This window comes from Chlorocebus sabaeus, chromosome 9 (genome assembly GCF_047675955.1).
Source record: "Chlorocebus sabaeus isolate Y175 chromosome 9, mChlSab1.0.hap1, whole genome shotgun sequence".
In the NCBI taxonomy this organism is placed as follows: domain Eukaryota; kingdom Metazoa; phylum Chordata; class Mammalia; order Primates; family Cercopithecidae; genus Chlorocebus; species Chlorocebus sabaeus.
The window spans coordinates 94,036,216-94,056,915 of NC_132912.1; the positions used below are offsets into that span (position 1 = coordinate 94,036,216).

Consider the following 20,700-nt stretch of genomic DNA (forward strand, 5'->3'; position numbering starts at 1 on the left):
TCCCTGAACCTCTGCTTCACTCCCAAAGTTTGAGTTTATTGTCTCTTTTATATGTGCATGCATAGTCCATTTTACCTCTCCCATCCTATATTCTATATTTGTCTGGTTTTTTTCCTTTTTTTTTTTTTTAACTTGCTTTTATTTCATTCCACACCCTGACCACTGTGAGAGAGAGGATGATAGCTCTAGTTTCAGTATTGTTCCCTCAGGCCTTGTACGATGTGTATCCAACACACAGGTAAAGCTACTCCACAGATGAATGGTAAATATAGCTGCATTATTTATAGGCTACAGGTATGTAATAGGTGAAATACATTTGTATATAATATAAAGTATGCCATTCAGATTTCTTTAATGGAGTTGTAACGTTATATATTAATAGCTATATACATGTTAAAAAGCTAATTCATTATACTCGTTTTCACTGGCTGATTTTATGAATATCTAGTAATTGGAAATTTTGAGAACTTTTAACATTTGAAAAGTATTTGGTTTTAATTTGAATATATACTTATATATAAACTTGAGTATAATTTATATATACACATATAAATAATTTGGAAGTATTTTTATATATCCTGTCCACTTTCTAACATAGTCTAATTACTAATTGTAATCTTTTCTTTTGGCTAAATTCAGCTAGTCCTGAATCTTTCATTTGACTGTCTCAATGAGCCTAGAAATCTTAAGCTATGTTAGTAAGTTTCCAATTGTTTTTTTTTTTTTTACAAAATATTTCCATTGTTGAGTTGGTTGGAACATTTTAAAGATACTAAGTTCTTCAAAAACTGCTAGGAAATTTTTCTAAGTTGATTTTTGTTTCGATGATCAGTGTATGATTGTTTAACTTTAAAATCAACTTTGATTTATAGCTAACTTAGGTTTGTTTAAATTATACAGATGATACTTCAAAAGCTGACAAACCGAAAGTAGATGAAGAAGGTGATGAAAATGAAGATGATAAAGATTATCACAGAAGTGACCCACAAATTGCTATCTGTCTAGATTGTTTACGAAATAATGGGCAATCAGGGGACAATGTAGTAAAGGTGAGTGAACAAGTACTGTGGTATTTTTATGATCAGTTTATAGTAAACCCTTGATAATTTGTTGACAAATTTTCTAACGCTTCAAAATGTTTGTTTTCAAAGTTTTAATTAACATAATTAAATACAATACCATTCTTTGACAATCCTGTGCTTACAAATGGTTACAATTCCCACAACTGAACCGTCCTGGGCCAATGCCACCATCTAGTGGCTAATGCCCAGAATCACACCTCTCTTTCTCCTCCTCCTTTTATACCTTTGTTGGGAATTCATATGCATGGTTTCTGTTTTTTAGAGTAGTGACTAACTTAGAGAATTTCATGTCACTAGTAGTTCTAGCCGTTTTATTCATTCTCTTCTAATTTTATCCTTTATTTCTCTATTTTTATTTGCAACTCAATAAGATTTCCATGTCAGAGCTAACATATTTTGTGAATAATTTAATCAATTAGTTTTGAAGTAAAATTAGATGCTGTAAAATGCCTCTGAACTTTTAAATTCCTTGAAGGCCCTCAGTTATTTCCTGTAGAATCTCCATTTCTGGTACTGTTCTCCTCTGCCTCTGCTAATTGAATCTTTCCTTAGAGGATCTTTATAGAAAGTTTAAAACACTCTACTTTTATTGATTTTCTTTGGTCTTTAAATGGTGTTACTTTAATAATGTTTTCAACCTTTTTATTGCAAGCAGCTTTTATTTTTATTACACATCTTCACTACTTTAGCTGTTAGATTTTTGCCACTTTATCCTAGCAAATGTCAGCCACTGAGAATATTGTTTATCTCTCTGTATTCTGTGTTTTATTCAAATGCCTATATTCATTGTCTCTAATTTTCTTTTACATCTTCTGTGTAAATCTATAAGCTAGTAGGTTGAATTTTTTACTTATATGTTTAATGGCATTTTCCTATTAGGAAGTGAAAAACAATGTTTCACTTCAGATTAAGTTTTCCTAGCATCTTATAGCAACATTAATGAGCATAGTAATTCAATGAACATTTATCCACTATGTGAATAGTAGGCAGTGAAGATGTAAGTAGTAAGAAAAAACATCTTTCACTCAAGGAACTTGGTTAGGTCTTACACATACAAATAGTTAAAATAAGGTAATTTATTTTGTTAAGGGGAATTTATTGGACATGTAATAAAGTGCATCTATATTTACAGAAATGACCACTGTACCTGTTTATCCTTATAATATTTTCAGTTGTTTCTTATGGTCTTTCCAAAAAGTCATCTCCCTTTTTGGGAAGTTCTTTTTCATAGAGTTCATGGTCATCCTTTAGCTCTCTAATACACGAGTTAGCTCATAGTGAAAGTTAAATCAATGGAAAGGCTGAATATCTTCTCATAAGCAAATGTGAAGTCCATTTCTCTGCATCATTTCTCATATGAAAGTACAAAATATTGAACTTTAGAAATTTATTTGAAAAAATTAACCACCCCTGCTTATTGTTCTCCATTTTGACATCTTTGACACTTTGCTGTTCTAGTCGACCTTTTATCCATTCACTCTTTCCTTTATGGACTTTTCTTCATCCTTGTACCTTCATTCTTAGTTTATAAATTACTTTTACTAAGCTACCCTGGTTCTTCCTTTTTTCCTGGGCCATTCCTGCTTTGTCTCCACTGGCTCTACTTCTTGCCTTCTACTTGATATATATGAGTATGTCCTAATACTTTCCCTATATCTATTTTAGAAAGTCTTCTCCATTTTCTATGTGGCTTCAACTACGCAAAGGATTTTTTAACTTTTATTTTAGGTTCAGAGGTACATGTGCAGGTTTCTTACGTAGGTAAATTGCATGTCACAGGTGTGGTATAAGGTTATTTTGTCACCCAGGTAATAAGTATAATACTCAATAGGTAGTTTTTCAATCCTGTCTCTCCCCCTACCATTCCACCTTCAAGTAGAGCCTCGTGTCTGTTGTTCTCTTCTTTATGCAAAGGACTTTTAAGGCCTCATTTCCAACCCTGCTTTTTTTCCCAAGCTCAAATATTATATCTCTATTTTTAAATAGACCAGTTGAGAGTTTCACTAACACCAGAAACTTGACTCGTCTAAGTTGTCTAATTCATTACACTTTCATCTAATTTTGGTCCAGACATGCAGTTTCAGTTATGACTACTGTCTTTCAGCCAATCAAATAAATTCTGAAGCTTGGCGTCATCTTTGACCTGTTACTGTTTTCTTTCAGCCAGTCACCAAGTCCTGCAAAATTCCCCTCAGTTTAGTGCTGCTCACCCTTATATCTACATTTTTTAAAGTAGTTATTAAGTGTTTTCTGTACCCTTAATTTTTCTTTTGTTATCCAGGGCTAGGGCCACTTGCCTGAGTGTGTGTAAGGCCCAGAGTAAGGGCCGTGACCAATCTCAGGGTCAGATGGTAAATATTTTAGACTCTGTAGGCCATATGGTCTCTGTTGCGATTTACTCAACTTATTCATTATAGCACTAAAGCAGCACAGACAATAGTAAATGAATGGGCATGGTTGTGTTTCAAAAAAACATTACTTATAGAAATTGATGGCCAGCCAGATTTGGCCTGAGGACATGGCCACTGTACAGGCCAAAAGTTTGCCACCTTTTGGCCTGTACAGTTAAGTCATAACTTCTTACATTAGCATTCAATGAAGCCCTTCATTAACAAGCACCTCTTTTAATAAGTTTATCTCCCATTAAACCCATTAGTAAATCCTCCTTTCAAAACAAGTGATTATTCCTTTATGTATGTGTTCGTTCTCTGTCTCTCTCTGTCTTCCGCCCCACCTCGTGTGTGTGTGTGTGTGTGTGTGTGTGTGTGTGTTGAAGACCATATATCTGACAAAAGATCTGTATCTAGAATATATACAAGTTTGTGTTATGAATATTTAAGACCTCTAAAACTTTGAATAGCCCTTCCTGTTTGGCGTGTTCTTTCCTTTTCCACCATCCTACACTTCTGTCAAGACCCAGAGATTTTTATTCTTTGTGATGCTTTTCCCAACCTAGTGAATCCCTTTTCTGAAATTCTGTAGTACTTACATTTATCCCTCAATTAGGGATTAGTTTGTTATCTATTAAGGATGTGCCTAAGAGTTCTAGGCACTGATACTATCTTTTTTTATGTGTGTGTTGTCCTTGATACTAGACTGTAAATCCCTTAGTGGCAGAGACACAATGTCTGTATTGCTTTATGGCCTTTTCAGCCATCTCATTCCTCTGCAGCGGGGTATGATTCACAAGTGTGGTGGGGCAGTAGTTGCATGTATCATTTATACAGAATACCTACTGCTTTTGTAATACAGAAGTCAAAGTCAATAGTGGGATGTCAATAAAAAGAGTAGAGTAAGTATCTCTGAAAATTCACTTTTCCATAAAAGTATAAAACTACTGGCAAAAATGTTCAGTATCAGCTTTTTCAGAGATCTGATATTAAACAAAGGCTTATAGATGCCTATAGAGCATTTTATCAAAAAGATGACTAACTCTCAGTATAAAAGGTGAGCTTTGTGGCATTTTAACTTGCTTTAGTTCTAGCCCCTGCTCCAATTCTGCGGTAGCCTTGAAAATAACAGCCTGCTTTCCCATTGCAGTCTCTCAGGGACCAAAGGGAAAGAACAGAGGTAGAGCTCTTTCAAAGCCTCATTGCCAAAGAGTGGTCATTATTTGACCTGTCTGGTTGTTTCCTAGGAGACCCCACTTACAAGATTGTCAGTATTCAACTTGACTTGGAGCTTGCCCCCATGGAAAAAGCCTACTCTGTGGGTGGGGGAAAGGGGCATTTGTCAAAAACAATTACAGACAAATATTTCAACTTTACAGCTGCCTGAGGTATAGATAACATTTGGAGCAAACAAGAGGCTAACCAAATAGCTTAAATGGAAAAGCTGGAGAGCGAGATGTCCCTAGGAGCTTCAAAAAGCTGTGACATATTCCTTGAAATCTAGAGGGCCACGTGCATATGTAGAGTTGTGTGCATGTTCAGGAAAGACCTGAGAAGGCCCTAAGCTCTCACCTCTGCCTTATCTTGAAGTGCTCTGCACGAGTAGGAAGTGAAGACTAAGGCAGAGTTGTCAACACCTTGGTTGAATATTGGTGGTATGCCACCAAACACATACCCAGACCCTTGGCAAAGACTGAGCAACTTAACGGCTCCAGATGTATAAAGAAATCTCTGTTCAATTATTAGCTGACCTCTAAGCAGAAACTTTCATGACTACATATGGTAAAGAATACAGACTTTATGGAATTAGTTTAGGACTGAAGAGCAGGCGGGAATCTGTTTTCCAGTATTGCAACATTATATCATTTAAAATGTCTAGTTTCAACAACAACAACAAAATATGAGAGATACTAACAAATACAATCGTCCCTCAGTATATGTTGGGGATTAATTCCAGGACCCTTCATGGATAACAAAATCTGTAGATCCCATGTCCCTTATATAAAATGGTGTAGTATTTGCACATAACCTGTGCACAGCCTGCTACATACTTTAAGTCATCTCTAGATTACTTTTAATACCTAATATAATGTAAATGCTATGTAAATAGTTGTTAATACTATGTTATTTTTATTTTATTGTTATTTTTATTGTTTTTAAAAATATTTTTGATCTGTGATTGATTGATTCACAAATGCAGGACTGCAGTTACAGAGAGCCGATTGTATGACCCATACACAGGAAAATAAGCAGTCAATAGAAACTGTCCCTGAGGAAGCCTAGACATTGTACTTATTAGGCATAGATTTGAAATTATCTATTTAAATATGTACAAAGAACCAAAACCATGGTCTGAGCACCTATATGAAAATACAAGAATGATCTCACCAAATACAGCATATTAAATGTTTTTAAATATTCTGGAGTTGAAAAGTATAGCAACTGAAATGAAAATTTTACTGGTGAGGCTCAACAGCAGACTTGAGACAAAGGAAAAAAAAAACCTATAAAATTGAAGTTAAATGAATTGAAATTATTCAGTCTGAGAAACAGAAAATAGAATAAAGAAAAATGACCAGGTCCTCAGAGACCTGTAGACATCATCAGGCTTACCAGCATACACATAATGGAAGTTCGAGAAGGAGAGGAAATGGAGAAAAAAGGACAGAAAGTGTATCTGAAGAAATAATGGCCCCAAAAAACCAACTAAATTTGATGAAAATCATTAAGCGTCTGAGAAGCTTACAAACTTCAGGTATGATAAATTCAAAGAAATTCATACCTGGGCACATCATAATCAAACTATTGAAAGACAAAGGGAGAATCTTGAAAGCAAAAATATAAAGGTGACTCATGCACAAGGGACCCCCAGTAGGGTTAGTAGCCGATTTCTCACCGAGAGCTGTGGAGGATAAAAGGCAATAGGATAATATATGCAGAGTGCTCAAAGAAAGAAAACTGTCAACTAGTAAATCTATATTCATCAAAAATCTATAACTTTCCAAAAGGAAGGAGAAATTAAGATATTCCCATGACCTTGGATTTGGCAGTGGATTCTTAGAAAGGACACCAAAAACACAAGCAACAAAAGAAAAGAAATAGATAAACTGGACTTCATTAAAATATAAAACTCTCGTGTATCAAAGGACACTTAAGAAAGTGAAAAAAGTTATAGAATGGGAAAAATATTTACAAATCATATCTGATAAACCTTTAATATACAGGTATATGAAGAATTCTTATAAATCAACAATGAAAAGATGGCCCAATTTGGAAAAAAGTAGGCTAAAGGCTTGAATAGACATTCCTCTAAAGAAGTCATAAAAATGACCAATAAGCACAGGAAAAGTTGCGAAACATCACTAGTCACTGGGGCTCTGCAAATCAAAACCACAACGAGATATCATTTTATACCTACTAGGATGGCCAGAAATTTTTTTTAAGGAAAATAATAAATGTTAGAGAATGCGGACAATTGAAACCTGATACATTGCTAGTGGGAAGGTGAAAGTGCAGCTACTGCAGAAAACAGTTTAGCCATTCCTCAAAGAGTTGACGTGGTAATTCCACTTCTAAGTATGTGATCATATCCAGTAGTCCCCCCTTATGTGTGGAGCATATGTTCCAAGACCCCCAGTGGATGCTGCAACCACAGATAGTACCAAATAATCCTGTATATACTGGTTTTTTTATTTGATAACTGAGATAGCTAAGTCACTAATGGACAGGTAGCCTATACAGCATGAATATGCTGGGCAAAAGGAGGATTCACAACCTAGGCAGGACAGAGTACGATGCTGCAAGATTTTAACATGTTACTCAGAATTGTATGCAGCTTAAAACTTATGAATTGTTTATTTCTAGAATTTTCCATTTTGTATTTTTGGACAGTGATACATTGACTGGGTAACTGAAATCAAGGAAAGTGAAACTGCAGATAAGGAGGGACTGCTGTATAAAAGAATTGAAAACATGTTCACACAAAATCTTGTATATGTATGTTCATGATAGCATTATTCATAATAGCCAGAAAGTGAAAACAACCAAAATGTCTATCAGCTGATGAGTGGAAAAGCAAAATGAAAGAAAATGTGATACTATTCAGTCATAAACTGCAGTGAAGTACTGATACATGCTACAAAATGGATGAACCTTGACAACTTCATGCTAAGTGAAAGAAGCCAGATACACAAGGTCACATATTATGTAATTCCATTTATACGAAATGTCCAGACAAGGATAAAGACAGAAAGTAGATTAGGGTTGTCAGGGACTGGGAAGAGGGAAAGTTGGGGAGTGACTGTGAATAGATTTGGGTTACTTTTAAGGATGATGAAAATGTTTTCGAATTAGATCATAGTAATGGTTGTACAACTTTGTGAATAATATAAAAACTATTATAAATCTCTGAAAGATTATGAGTAGTGATACCAACATCATTTCTGGAGATTCTTCCTGATTTCCTGGCAGATGAAAAATACACAAATTAAGAGTCTTCCAGTACAGGTTGAGTATCCCTTATCCAAAATGATTGGGACCAAAAGTTTTTTGGATTTTGGAATATTTGCATTGTATATACTTACAGCTGAAGCTTCCAAATCTGAAATGAGTTAGTGTCATGTCAGCCCTCAGTTTCAGATTTTGGGACATTTCAGATTTCAGACTGGGATGATCAACCGACACCCCTATATTCTTCTCTGACTTAGGCTTGTAAAACTGTGTTAATGATTCTTTGTAAGCTGTTTGGGGCAAGAAGAAAATTGACAGGAAACCTTGGGATAGTTGAGAAGGTGAACAGATAACAGGGAAGATAGACTTGTACATTTATCGCTTTGTTTTCATGCTGTCTAGAATATCCATCTTCACATTTGAAATGGGTAGAATATGTGTTGATTTAAATGTAACTTTTCTGTTTTCTTTTAATGGATACTTTATCATCTGTATTGTGACCAGGTTATTATTTGTTAATTTATTTCTGTGGGTCTTTGCCAGGGAATATGTTTTGCTAGGAAAACATCTGCTAGGAAATAAACATTGACTGAATAGTTATGACTTAGTGAATTTAAGAACACTGAGATGTTGTTCCAGATGCTGACCTCATTTCCTATACATACAAATAGGAGTAATATCTTTAAAAGATTCTATTGTTTTCTGTGTTTTAGTATTCTGATAACTTTTGAGGTTGTGGAATGTAATTTTGTTTCACATATTGGTTTGTATTTATTACGTCTACAACCTCATTTTGCTTCATTTTCAGCTTGGATGTCCCTTCTGGATTGGTTCTTATATTTTAGTGATATTCAGGCTTTAAGAGTGAATTAGTACTGCTCTGCACATTTTACAAATGAGACACATCAAGGCACACAGAAGCTTGTTCTTCCAGTAAAGTACTGACACAGCCTATCAGACACTGACCAGACGTGATTCTTCCCAACACGAGGTCCACACTATGCAACTTCTAATTTCTGGGGCATCCTGTGGCCTAAGCAGCCTCTCTCTGTTGAACCCTATGGCTCCTCAGAGTACCATTTGAAATCCCTGCTCTTTCTAAAATTATTTAAAAGCTGTGATACCATATTTTAGAAAATATCCCTCATGTTTCAGAAGTTATACTTTATCATAAAATATTTTTATGCTTTTTGTGACCTTTTTTCTTCTTTTTAGTTTAAACTCATGTTTTCTTTACTAAAATGTCTAGAGGTAAGCAGATTGCCTATTTGCCAGGATATTCCTAGTACACATGATAATACATTCTTGAAGAATGTCATGTAAGTATCCAATAATTAGGAATATTTTTGCTTGCAAGTACTAAAAAGCTATAAATTGAAATGTTTTCACAATACATTTTAAAAATACTCAAAATGATAGTGGAAATGGTAGCTCTGATTTCACCAGAAGCAAGATAGAACATTTTAACTGGTAATCTTTATTTCCTTTAGGGTTTAATGAAGAAATTCATTCGATGTTCTACACGTGTAACTGTGGGAACTATTAAAAAATTTCTAAGTTTAAAACTAAAACTTCCAAGTTCTTATGAGGTAAGTTAAATAATATCTAAGCTTGATCATTGTGATAATTCTGATTTGAAGTAAAATTCTAACAAAAGTGAAAACTGAGAATATATTCAAATTAATTTTTGTGGAAACTTTGGTTATTTTCATGTTAAAAATTTAATTTTCAGAATGTATTATTCTACTTAGGTAATATGTATTTTCTAATTGAACATATCCTGAATAAACTATGATACTAATACATTTAGTGTTTTATAATTAGAAGAGATATTTAAAGAACTTAACATTAAGTACTCCCAAAATAAATATACCAGCTAAATGTATTCATGCTTTAGGGTATGTCATTTTTTATGTGAGATCTTTGAGACCCATTATTACCAATTCTTTATAGACTTCTTCAGAATGTAAAACATTGTCTTTTTATCACAAGGAATTTCATAAGTAATCACAGTTCCATGAAATGCAGAAGTGGTTTTGTTTAGCACTAGATAAAACTAACATATTATAGCTGCATAAATGTAGTTTGCCAGTTTATTTACAGAAGAGGTAAACTGCCGTGATATTGATCACAGCATAGCTTGTCATGTGTTCCATGTTTAGAGAATGTTTTTAATCCTAGAGTTATGACTAAAACATAGTGAGGAAATATGGCTATCATTTCTAACCTGCCTAAATGATGATCTTACAACTCATTAATTTCCCCTTCTTCCCTTTCGAGTTCTGATAGTAGCAGCTAGAAAATTCAAGACCCGGCCGGGCATGGTGGCTCATGCCTGTAATCCCAGCACTTGGGGAGGCTGAGGCTGGTGGGTCACATCAGGTCAAGAGTTTGAGACCAACCTGGCCAACGTGGTAAAACTCCGTGTCTACTAAAAATATAAAAATTAGCCAGGTGTGGTGGTGGACGCCTGTAATCTCAGCTACTCAGGAGGACAAGGCAATAATCACTTACTTGAACCTGGGAGGCAGAGGTTGCAGTGACCCGAGATCATGCCACTGCACTTCGACCTGGGCAACAGAGTGAGACTCCATCTCAAAAAGAAAAAAAAGAAAAGAAAATTAAAAACCAGGACTAGTTTCCTGTATAAACAAAGACATCAAAGGAAAGGCAGCATAGTTTTTCTGGCTTATCTGCAGTAATATGAATATCATGAAGAGTCATCAGAGGAGAAATAAAATGTGATAGACATTAACAGGTATTATGTCCATGTTTTGAGGAAGCCTCTGATCCTGAGCTTATTTGAAAATTTCTTTCAGATGACTAGTCTATGGGTTGAAAATTGTTATTATGGCATGGTTCTACAAATATTTTTTAAAATTCTAGAGACATCAACTTTTAGGAAAATATTATGGAAGTTAAGTATCAAAGCCCAATGTACTTGGTAAAAATAAATGATAGTAACAATGTATGGATACAACTACAGTGAAAAATAGACAATAAATTGTTTTTATGATTTGGTTTGCCCTTTATTTTCTTCACGCAAAATACCATGTGTGGTTTTATTTCCTTTTAAGTCTAATTCATTGAGTTAACATTTTCTAATTTTTAGGAAGCTGTTATTACTAAGAGAGCTATTACTCTTACATAGTCTTACGTCTGGCATGTATATATTTCCCTTTAAACAAAGATGGAAGGGGGAGAGATTCAGTACACTGACACCTCCTTATGTATCCCAATTCAAAGGACTTTTCCTATGACTTTTGTGAATCTTTTTCAGTTCCCCACTTAAACTTTGCTGCCTAGCATGCAAGGGGATGGTTTAATGAAATACCTGACAGCTGAAGCTTTTGTAACAGCATTGCTAACTGGGGCAAGATAGTTTCGTTGTTAAATGACACTAACAGATGCAGTATACGTGATTAGCAAAATGCGTCCTAAGTAAGACCCTTTACTTTGCTTATGAATTAATTCACAAAAAAGATTTAAAAAATGAAATTATCTCCTTTATTCTTTCAAAAGTTAATAAAATAATGCCTGAAAAACATTTTGAGGTCCATATAAGTCATAAATCATCAAAAAATCAATAATTTTGCTTTACATGTCTAATACAATTAACTGAAACTATACTCATCTTAAAGTTCAGAACTATAGTCTCTGTCAAGCCAGATGCAGAATTATTTAAAACTCATTCTTCTTCCCCGCCCACACTTCAAATGAAATCTTTCCAGTTTGTTTTTAATAGCTAGAGAACTAAAATATTATTTTATTTATAGGGATCGATGATAAACATTTGCTTAATTATGCTTTCTTGAATTAGTGAATTATAGCCACAGTTCCTGTAGCCTTCCTAAAGATTTAGGGGTTGTTCGGTTCCTGCAACTTGGAGCAAAAGTTAACGCTGATAAGTACGCTTTTTCGAAGCCTTGTGCAAAGTGGGAAGAGGATCCTGTAAGTATTGTGCAAATTACCAGCCAGGCAAACCAGAGAAACCAGACAGCCCTAAGAGACACAGACCTGTGGCATAGTCCTAACCTTTGTATCAAATTAATAACTATTGGTAATTACTGAAAATTCTCATATACCTTTAAGGCCCCATAAATCACTGTATTTACATTCATTCATTTCCCTCTTCAACCCCAAACTAATAAGAAGAAAGTAACCCCTTCAAATCTTGGGAAGGTAAAAGAATTCTGAGAGAGAAATTGAGAAGCCGAAGGAGCTGAGAGGAACTGTGAGGTTTCTGCAGGTTCTTGTTCAGAAAGGGGCAGTCACAGAACTATGCCTTAAACCGCTAAGAGACATGACAGAGATTTGGACTAAGAAAGGTTACATTGCATTTGTAAATTATGTGTATGAACTTGAGATACAGATATATGGCACAAGATAAACAGTATCTTGCATATAGTATACAGCATAGTAACACTATATAAGTAACACATCCAAATTGTTAATGCTTTAGGAGAAGAATAAATGCTTCCTATTGAAAATAATGATAATACTTTTGTTCCAACTATTTGAATATTTTTTGAAATTTCAAAAAATATGCAAAATACTTTTGAATTCAACAGTATGTTAATAGATCTACAATTATTCTTTTTAAAGTTGGATGTGCTGTGCAATGGTGAAATTATGGGGAAGGATCATACTATGGAATTCATCTACATGACAAGATGGCGACTAAGAGGCGAAAACGTAAATTGCTTTTATATTTACCTATGTGTTTATTTAGTTATATACCATTATGCTACTCAAATTTAACAATATTAGAAACTAAAAAAGACAAACTAGCTTGAGAAGGAGAAGAAACTGGTTCTTCTTGCTACTGTTTCTCCTAGCACTCTGAAAATTGGTCCTATGTATAAATCAAGGTCTGTAGTAAATGTGATTGTATTGGATTTAAAGTGAGATGAAAACCCTGTCTAAATATGTTCAGGATTCTACTAACCAAGACAGAGAAGATGACATATTTTTTAAACCCAATAAATTGTTGGAACATTTATGGATATGGAATGGGAGTGGGGAAAACTAAGTTCTCTCCTGACTAATATGATTAATGGTTGCTAAGGGTGTATATTTTTGGTTGTGGTAAAGGGGACAGATAGGGTGGAATCTAAATAAACTTCTTTCAGGTACCTCCTTTTCGTTGAAAATATAAACTCGGACTTAAGGGTAAGTGAGTTTGCAGTGCTTTCTGATGCCAGAATTAGATTATTGTGCCTTAGGCCCTAAGCATATGGGAGAAATGATTCAAAGGAGAAAACCAAAGAAAACCCAAAAAACCCAAAAGGCGAACTTTGTATTTTGAGCTATATCTTTGATTGTGGTTAATTTTGTAGGACTGATATATGAGACTGAGGTATGAGACTAAGGAATACAATAGTAACTTAGGTTCTACTAAGTTCTATAGTGGTAACTATAACTTAGGTTCAAGCATGGGATATTAGGCAAATTTGAGGTACTAGGGATTATAGGACTGATATATGAAACTAAGGAATACAGCAGTAATGCTATCAGAAATTATCTTCATAATCTGAGTGCATAAATAAACATGAATTAAGATTGACTAGAAGCTTGGAGTAGATAACATCTAAGATTATCTTTTGGACATTAAGATTCTGTGGTGTTTATGATATAATATACCATACTCTGTGTAATTTATTCTGTAAACTAGGGTTGTTACATTTTCTCATGAAAATGTAAATTATAAAAAAAACCACAAAATTAAGAAATTTGACCTCACACAGTAATAAGCAATATAGAATCCAGATATAATGAGGGTTGTCATGTTACAGTATTTCCAAAACATATTTATATTAAATGTAAACATTTGTGGAATTATTACAAAACAAGCCTCAAAAACTCATTGCCTATTGCCTTATGGGTAAGATATTTGGCTCTTTTGCAGAAGAAATGTCTTGATATTATATAATAATAAATGAAGTACCTACATTTGTAAATCAGCAGTTTTTTTCCTGCTTGAGATGTAGTAAAAGCCCTGGTTAAAGCCTTCCTTGTGAGACTGAACACTTTTGCTAACAGCAGAAAGCAGGAAGAAAACATTACATTCTAATACTAGCCACCAAATAATGTGTGCCCTTGAAGAACTCATCAAACATCTTTGTGGCTCATATTTTTAAAAATCTAACTACCTTTGTATTTGGTACATTACAACCTGCCTTTCTGTAACATTTTATGTTTTAAATGACTGTACATATATCAGTCACCCTCAGTTAATCCTTACAATCAAAATGTTCCAGGTACCAGGTACAAATTGCACAGGTAGTAAATTCTTTCTTACCCAACACTGTTGAGGAATGGATATTATGATATTACACATCATATTGTATTGAATGTAACTTCAGCTTTCTTTGATAGTTTAGCGGGCACTGCAGTGTGTTTTAGTGATTGAAATCACCATGATGAATAGGCTTGCCTTAAGGTTAAAGAGATGTAAGTGGTCATCCACTGCATGACCTCTACAAGTGGCTCACTTGTTCTTTACAAGATCTCCTCCCAAAGTTGCCCCAACTGCCATTATTTTAATGTCAAAGTATGAAAGAGCTAATTTATAGACATTTTTAGTAAGAGACTATGATTTAAATCAGTCCTTACTGTAATTACATTTCTGATTACATATTTGTGAATAGTTTAAATTTTTTGGTTGTTTAAGGCATACTTTAATAAAAGTTCAAAAAGTGCTTCAGTAGCTATGGTTTATCATTCAGGTGGAAACTAAACCAATAAACAGAAAAATTACTACCTTTTACATTTAGTGCAACAGTAAAATAATATTAGCCCATTTCATTTCTTGGTGTGACAAACCTGTTTTTTAGTTGCTGTCCTTCTCCAAACCTGTTTCACCCTCAGTCATCACAACCTCAGTAGTTCTAAGATTGGTAGCTCCGTTTTTCCAGTTACTCAGACCAAAATGCCTGATGTCAGCACTGATTGCTGCCTTTTTCTTTCATCCATCCTTTCTTAGCAAATTCTGTAATCTTCACCATCAAAATGTACATTCAGAATCCAGCTATGTCTCACTTCATCCACTTCACTACTGGTCCAGCCCACCACCACCATTCTCCTAGCAAGGCTCTGTGCCACCACCCTTGCCCTACCTCCATCTTCGTCTCACACAGCCGCCAGCATGATCCTCTTAAAACAGGTTAGAACATGCCCACTCCATTCTCTGATTCCTCCAATGCTGTTTAATTTACGTAAAATCCAGAATCTTTCTAGAGACCTACATACATGGCCCCCATACAGCCTTCCCCAGATGCTCTCTCTCCTCATTTATTCTGTCTCCCTGGCCCCACAGCACTCCAGCCACACTGGCCTGTTTTCTCAACCACACCCCACTTACCCTCACCTCCCCCAGTATCCAGCTAACTCATTTCCTTTACCCCCTTCACCTAAATAAGTTTGCTTCTATGTCACCTTCTCAATGAGGCCTTTGATCTCCTCTAAAACTACAACCCCCTCTCCCTATGGCATTCTTACTCCCTTTTCATGCCTTATTGTTTTCCACAATATTTCACCTCTGACATATTATACCTCTTATTTATATGTTTATTGTTTGTCCCCAAGTAAAATATAATCTGAGGACAGGGATTTTTGTTTGTTCACTGCTAAATCTCCAGCACCTAGGGCAGTGCCCAGCATATATACGCAATACTTGTTCAAAGAGTAAATTGAATGAAAATGTTATCTTTTATAAGATAATGATTATGTGAAATATATCATAAAGATAATTTTTATTTATCTGAATCTCAGCTTCCTTTTTTTCTGTTAAATTTTCAATTTTTGTTCAGCTTCCAATTACGAATTAATATATTAATAGATGAATTCTGACAGTTGAGTGACATGGACAAATGCAGCCATATCACTAAAACAATCATTTCCTGATTAAGCTCCTGAAGCATATTGTTGTGATCACATCCCTTCTTATTTCATCATCCACTGCCAGCAGGATGCCAGGATGTCTGAAGAGCTCTTATTAGTCTACCTATTGGCTAACTAGCTCTGCCTTGGGCTGGAGTCAGCTGATTTCCTAAACTAATGACCGCTATGTGGTTCTTTTACTTGTTTCTATTGCTTTTTGTATTAAACATTTAAAGCTACCCAAAATTAATTTATTTATACAAAAACACAAGGTTAAGATTCTAATTTATTTCAAATTGTTTTTACATCAGAAATACAGTATATTGAATATTGAATAATCCATATTTAACCTTATTGTTTTGAGATGTCACCATGTCTGTGCATATGTGTGTATATATGTGTGTGCGCATATGTGTGTGTGTGTGTGTGTTGTTCTTGTGAGCAGGTCTTACTGTGTACCAGCATTACACATCATCTACCTTTTATGAAGATCTGATCACATAACACCCCTCTCTGAAACCCTCCAGTTGTCTACTTTCTTTGGGATAAATTTGGATGAAGTTTAAACATGTTTTGTAAGGCAAATAGTTGGGCCTTCTAGGTTGCTTTATGATGTGTATTAGTACCTATTAGGGCAAAATCCCCAATTCTTTTGAAAATTGTGTTGACTAATTTTACCCATTTATTCTTCCAGATAAGCTTTAGAATAGGATTGCGACTGGCACTGGGTTGTATTTCTAGATTGATTTGGCTGGAATTGGCATCTTTGCGGGTTTTTTATTCTATTTGGTACTGTGGGATGTCTCCTCATCTATTCTACACACTGTGAATAGATCTGTCATTATCTTTCCTCCTCATATTGGATACCACTCTCGGACCCCTGGAGTCTTTCATCTCTGACAAGGGTACTCCATATTCAGATTACCCCTCTACCTTGCTCTACTTCTAGCCTCTTAGGAAGAATCTCAGGATAATTGATTTTGCCTCAATTTCTCAAGTATAGTGGGGTGTTTCCCTGCACCACACGGATTCTGTGCCACTGCTCTCCTTATCTTGGGGCAATTCCACTTCAGGCTAAGCCTGTCTTCTACAGTCCCTGCCCTCTCTAGACCCTTGTCTCCATTGTTATGCATTTTTGAAAGATTTTTATCTTTAGGAATCAAAACAAACAGCTCGTCAGACTTAGCTCTTAAAATTTTCTCAGTTCATATCAGTATTGCCATCTTAATATTCTATACTCAAGCTTGGCATTAATCTTTTTCTTATTAGTGGGAGAAAAAAGAAAAAAAACACGCTTCTTGATCTTTAATGCAAATTTAAATCATCTAAGGATCTTGGTAAAATGCAGATTCTGACTCAGTAGGTCTGAGAATGAGACTCAGGTTACTGTATTTCTAGCAAACTCTCAGGAGATACTAATGCATCTGATCTTTGAACCATCCGTTGAGTAATAGTGTTTCAGGAGATGTGATCTGTGACTACTGACTTTCCCTGTAGTTTCCACATCTATAAATTGAGAATGCAGAATTACAGAATCAGATCTCAGTTTGGAAGGGACTTATGTCATCTGATCTGTCATCCATCTAATACTTGGACTTTCTTCACAATATTCATACCCAGAGGTCATCACATTTTTTGAAACATAAGTGGAATCATATGTATTGTTTTACAACTTTTTTAAAATTTGATAATGTCTTGTGCAGAATCAGTAAACTTTGAAACAATTTTTTAGTACATTAATAATATTCCTTTTGTGTGGCTGTAGCATAATTTGATTAACACACTCGTTTGGTGGACATGTAGATTTTTTTCAAATATTTTGACATTACAAGCAAGGTGTTCCAGTACCTACTACACATATGCAAGCATATCCATTGGCTAGATTCTTAGAAGTGGATTTTCAACAGAGTATGCATGTTTTAAATTTTGGTAGATACAAATTGTCCTCTGAAAAGGTTTTAGTGGATATTATTTGAAATTTACAAACATATCAATAATGTATGAGAGCATCCATTTTCTGACATCTTCACCAACATTACATATCATCTATTTTGTATTTCTTCTGTGAACTTACCTATCATATTCATTGCCTTGGTTCTTTTTCATCATGTTTGTCTTTTTCTTATTGACTTCTAGGATCTCTTTATGTGTTCTGAATGTGAATCTTTTGCTGTTATGTGTTACAGCTATCTTCCAATTTTGTCCTGCTTCCTAGTTTTGCCTCAATTTTTTGATTCTTTAAAATTTGGGTAAAACTAAGAATCAATGAAATATTGCATACTAAAGTGTTAGCAGAGTGTCTGACATGATAAATATTATTTTATTAATAGCTTATGCATATTAACCTTTATTATGATTATAATTCCCTCTTCCTTCACCTAGTTTCATCCCTGAGAGTTTATTGTCAATATCTCTATCCAGCCTTAGCTTTCATCATGGACTCACATTCTTCCTGCTCCCCTTTTCTTGGATAGTTCTCAGTACAGCTCCCTTTTCACAGTTCATCCTGATTTAGTTTTATCTCCTCCAGCAATCTCTGCCAGTCCAGCACCTAAAGTTACTACACCATGCTTGTCTTCCTTTGCTTTATTTGCATTAGCAGGCAATTGTAAGAAAAGCAAGTTTATACATCTTGACTGATACCAAAGAGATCAATAGAAAAAAAAAAAAAAAGAATCACTTAGTGAAATTGCCACTTTCCAGCTTACCCTTGTTGAACCCTGTTTAGGATTTTCAATGTTACGCAAAGTCTGATAGACCAGAGCTTGGGGACTCTTGGGAGCAAAAGGAGAAGGTTGCTAAAGGAGAGCTGAGCTGTGCCCGCCTTACAGCATGTTGATGCACACTGTACCCAAAATCAAGGACTGACTGTTAGAGAAAAAAATTTAACTAAAGTATTTTGGGAAAATAGAAAATTCCTTAATTTTTATTTAGAAGCCTAGAAATATATTTGTTTTAATCAATGCTTATTTAAATCTTTTAAAGTATATCTTTTAAAAACCTGCTTTGCTATGTTAGAAATATCCTGGTTAATTTGTACTTTATTTTTTATGTATTTAATTTTTCCATTTTGAAAAGTATGCAATGTTGAATTCATACATGCATAATTTTAAAGTATACATTTTATGTTTTATAGTCCAATTACAATTAAAATTATATTTAATAAGAGTTTAGCATAATATTGAAGAATTAGGATTTGGGAATGAGTTTTTTAATGTGAATAAACTGTTTTAAAGTAGTAGGTTAACAAATGAATCTACAGTAGTTTTAAAGTGTATTCACTCATTGCTTTACTCATAAATCTGATGGCTGATGTATGCCAGTTCTGGGCCTTAGCTATTAAGACCACAAATGTGACTAAAATATAGATTCAAGGAGCTCACAATCTAATGCTAATATAATCAGCAATATAAAGCAATGTAAAGAACCTACTATATAACAGAAAGTAGATGCCTTATAGGTTGAGCGGAGTTCCGTGTCCCTCTCAGAGCTCTGATTTCCTTGAACAGTATTACTTTCAGGGGAACCTGAAGAAGAGATCTGGGAGAGACTGATCAGAGGAAGGGATGGAAGAATGAGGATGTCCCTCATGTATGCAAGAAGTGAGGTTTTCCCAGGAAATAGTATTTGTAAAGGATATAGAAAGGAAAGGCCACCATTTTTGCATTTGCAGAATATTAAAACTCATATCTAGATGCTAAAATTACTTCAAGCTAAATTTTACCAGTTACTAAGTTATTAAAATCTTTTTTCAAAAACAACCACCAGTTTTTTGGAAAGTGTTTATTTACCATTAATCATGTTGACTCTTGTGTTTGACGTTAAACTATTTTAAATAATCAGTTTTAAATATGTGTCCAGTTGTGGATGCCTCTTATCTGATGAGTTCATCTCCTCCGCAGTTTCGGTGTCTGAACTGCTCAGCTTCGCAAGTCTGCTCTCAGGATGGCCCTTTGTATCAGGTAAGAGGCACTCACGACTGTACATATGACCATCATGACACCATGGCGGTGAGCACATTCATCCCAAACTCAATTCCTAAGACATTTAACTTTGTAAAACTAATTGTTACTGGAGCTGCAAAAAGTTATCTTTTCAACTTATAAACCCAAGATTTCCCATTATTTTGGTTCTCCTGAGTTATCTATTTAATTTTACTGAACTAAAAAATTGGAAATGTTAAGGCTATCATTTATGAATCAAGAGTTTTTAATAATTACTACTTTCAGTCCTTGAGAAATCTCTGCTCCATATTAGATTTTGAGATGTTACTTTCTTTGTATGAATGTTATTTTTTAGTGAATCATTCAACCACAAGTGAAATATAAAATGCCAAATTAGGTGAAGCTAAATAACAGCAACAGCTGATTCTAATTATGAGCTTGCTTATTAGCCCTTCCCTAGTACTTTACTTGGGTTACCTCTTTAAAAATGATAGTGAGCTGATTTAATAATGCATTAAGAAAACTTGAACATGTGTCTGAGGAAAGTTTATCTGATAAAGATACATTTTAAAAATTTGGGAAACAGACAAGGGTATAGTAAAGATTATTGTTGGGTACAGACGTGATTGAAGATCAACCTTAATCCTGTGAATTAATCATACCATTTCTTTAAAATATCCGTTGTTGGGCCAGGCATGGTGCCTGTAATCCCAGCACTTTGTGAGGCTGAGGATGTAGGATTGCTTGAGGCCAGGGGTTCGAGAACAGTCTGGGCAATATAGCAAGATTAAAAAAAAATTGTTTTTTAATAAACTTTAGGCCAGACATGATGGCTCACCTCTGTAATCTCAGCACTTTGGGAGGCTGAGACGGGCAGATCTCTTGTGTCCAGGAGTTTGAGACCAGCCTTGACAACATGGTGAAACCCTGTTCCTACAAAAAAAGACAAAAATT

At 34.7% G+C, this 20,700-nt stretch overlaps 1 protein-coding gene and 1 long non-coding RNA gene across 17 annotated transcripts in view; one reads left to right on the plus strand and one right to left on the minus strand.

Moving 5' to 3' along the window:
* The window catches only part of PCGF5 (polycomb group ring finger 5), a 123,010-nt gene that overhangs the window by 90,367 nt on the left and 11,943 nt on the right, over positions 1–20,700 (plus strand). For 4 of the 5 annotated variants that reach the window (XM_007963524.3, XM_073019170.1, XM_073019169.1 and 1 more), the window contains exons 6-9: positions 901–1,049; positions 9,412–9,510; positions 12,527–12,616; positions 19,705–19,764. In XM_007963524.3, the coding sequence (XP_007961715.1) occupies positions 901–1,049; positions 9,412–9,510; positions 12,527–12,616; positions 19,705–19,764 (398 nt within the window). The remainder of the gene's footprint in view (positions 1–900; positions 1,050–9,411; positions 9,511–12,526; positions 12,617–19,704; positions 19,765–20,700) is intronic. The other variant, XM_073019171.1, reaches the window with a different exon arrangement.
* LOC103216248 (uncharacterized) overlaps positions 1–20,700 on the minus strand; it is a 151,319-nt gene that overhangs the window by 9,039 nt on the left and 121,580 nt on the right. For 11 of the 12 annotated variants that reach the window (XR_012094017.1, XR_012094014.1, XR_012094013.1 and 8 more), the window contains 2 exons: positions 20,585–20,679; positions 10,436–10,515 (listed from right to left, as the gene is read on the minus strand). This is a non-coding gene — a long non-coding RNA (uncharacterized lncRNA). The remainder of the gene's footprint in view (positions 1–10,435; positions 10,516–20,584; positions 20,680–20,700) is intronic. The other variant, XR_012094018.1, reaches the window with a different exon arrangement.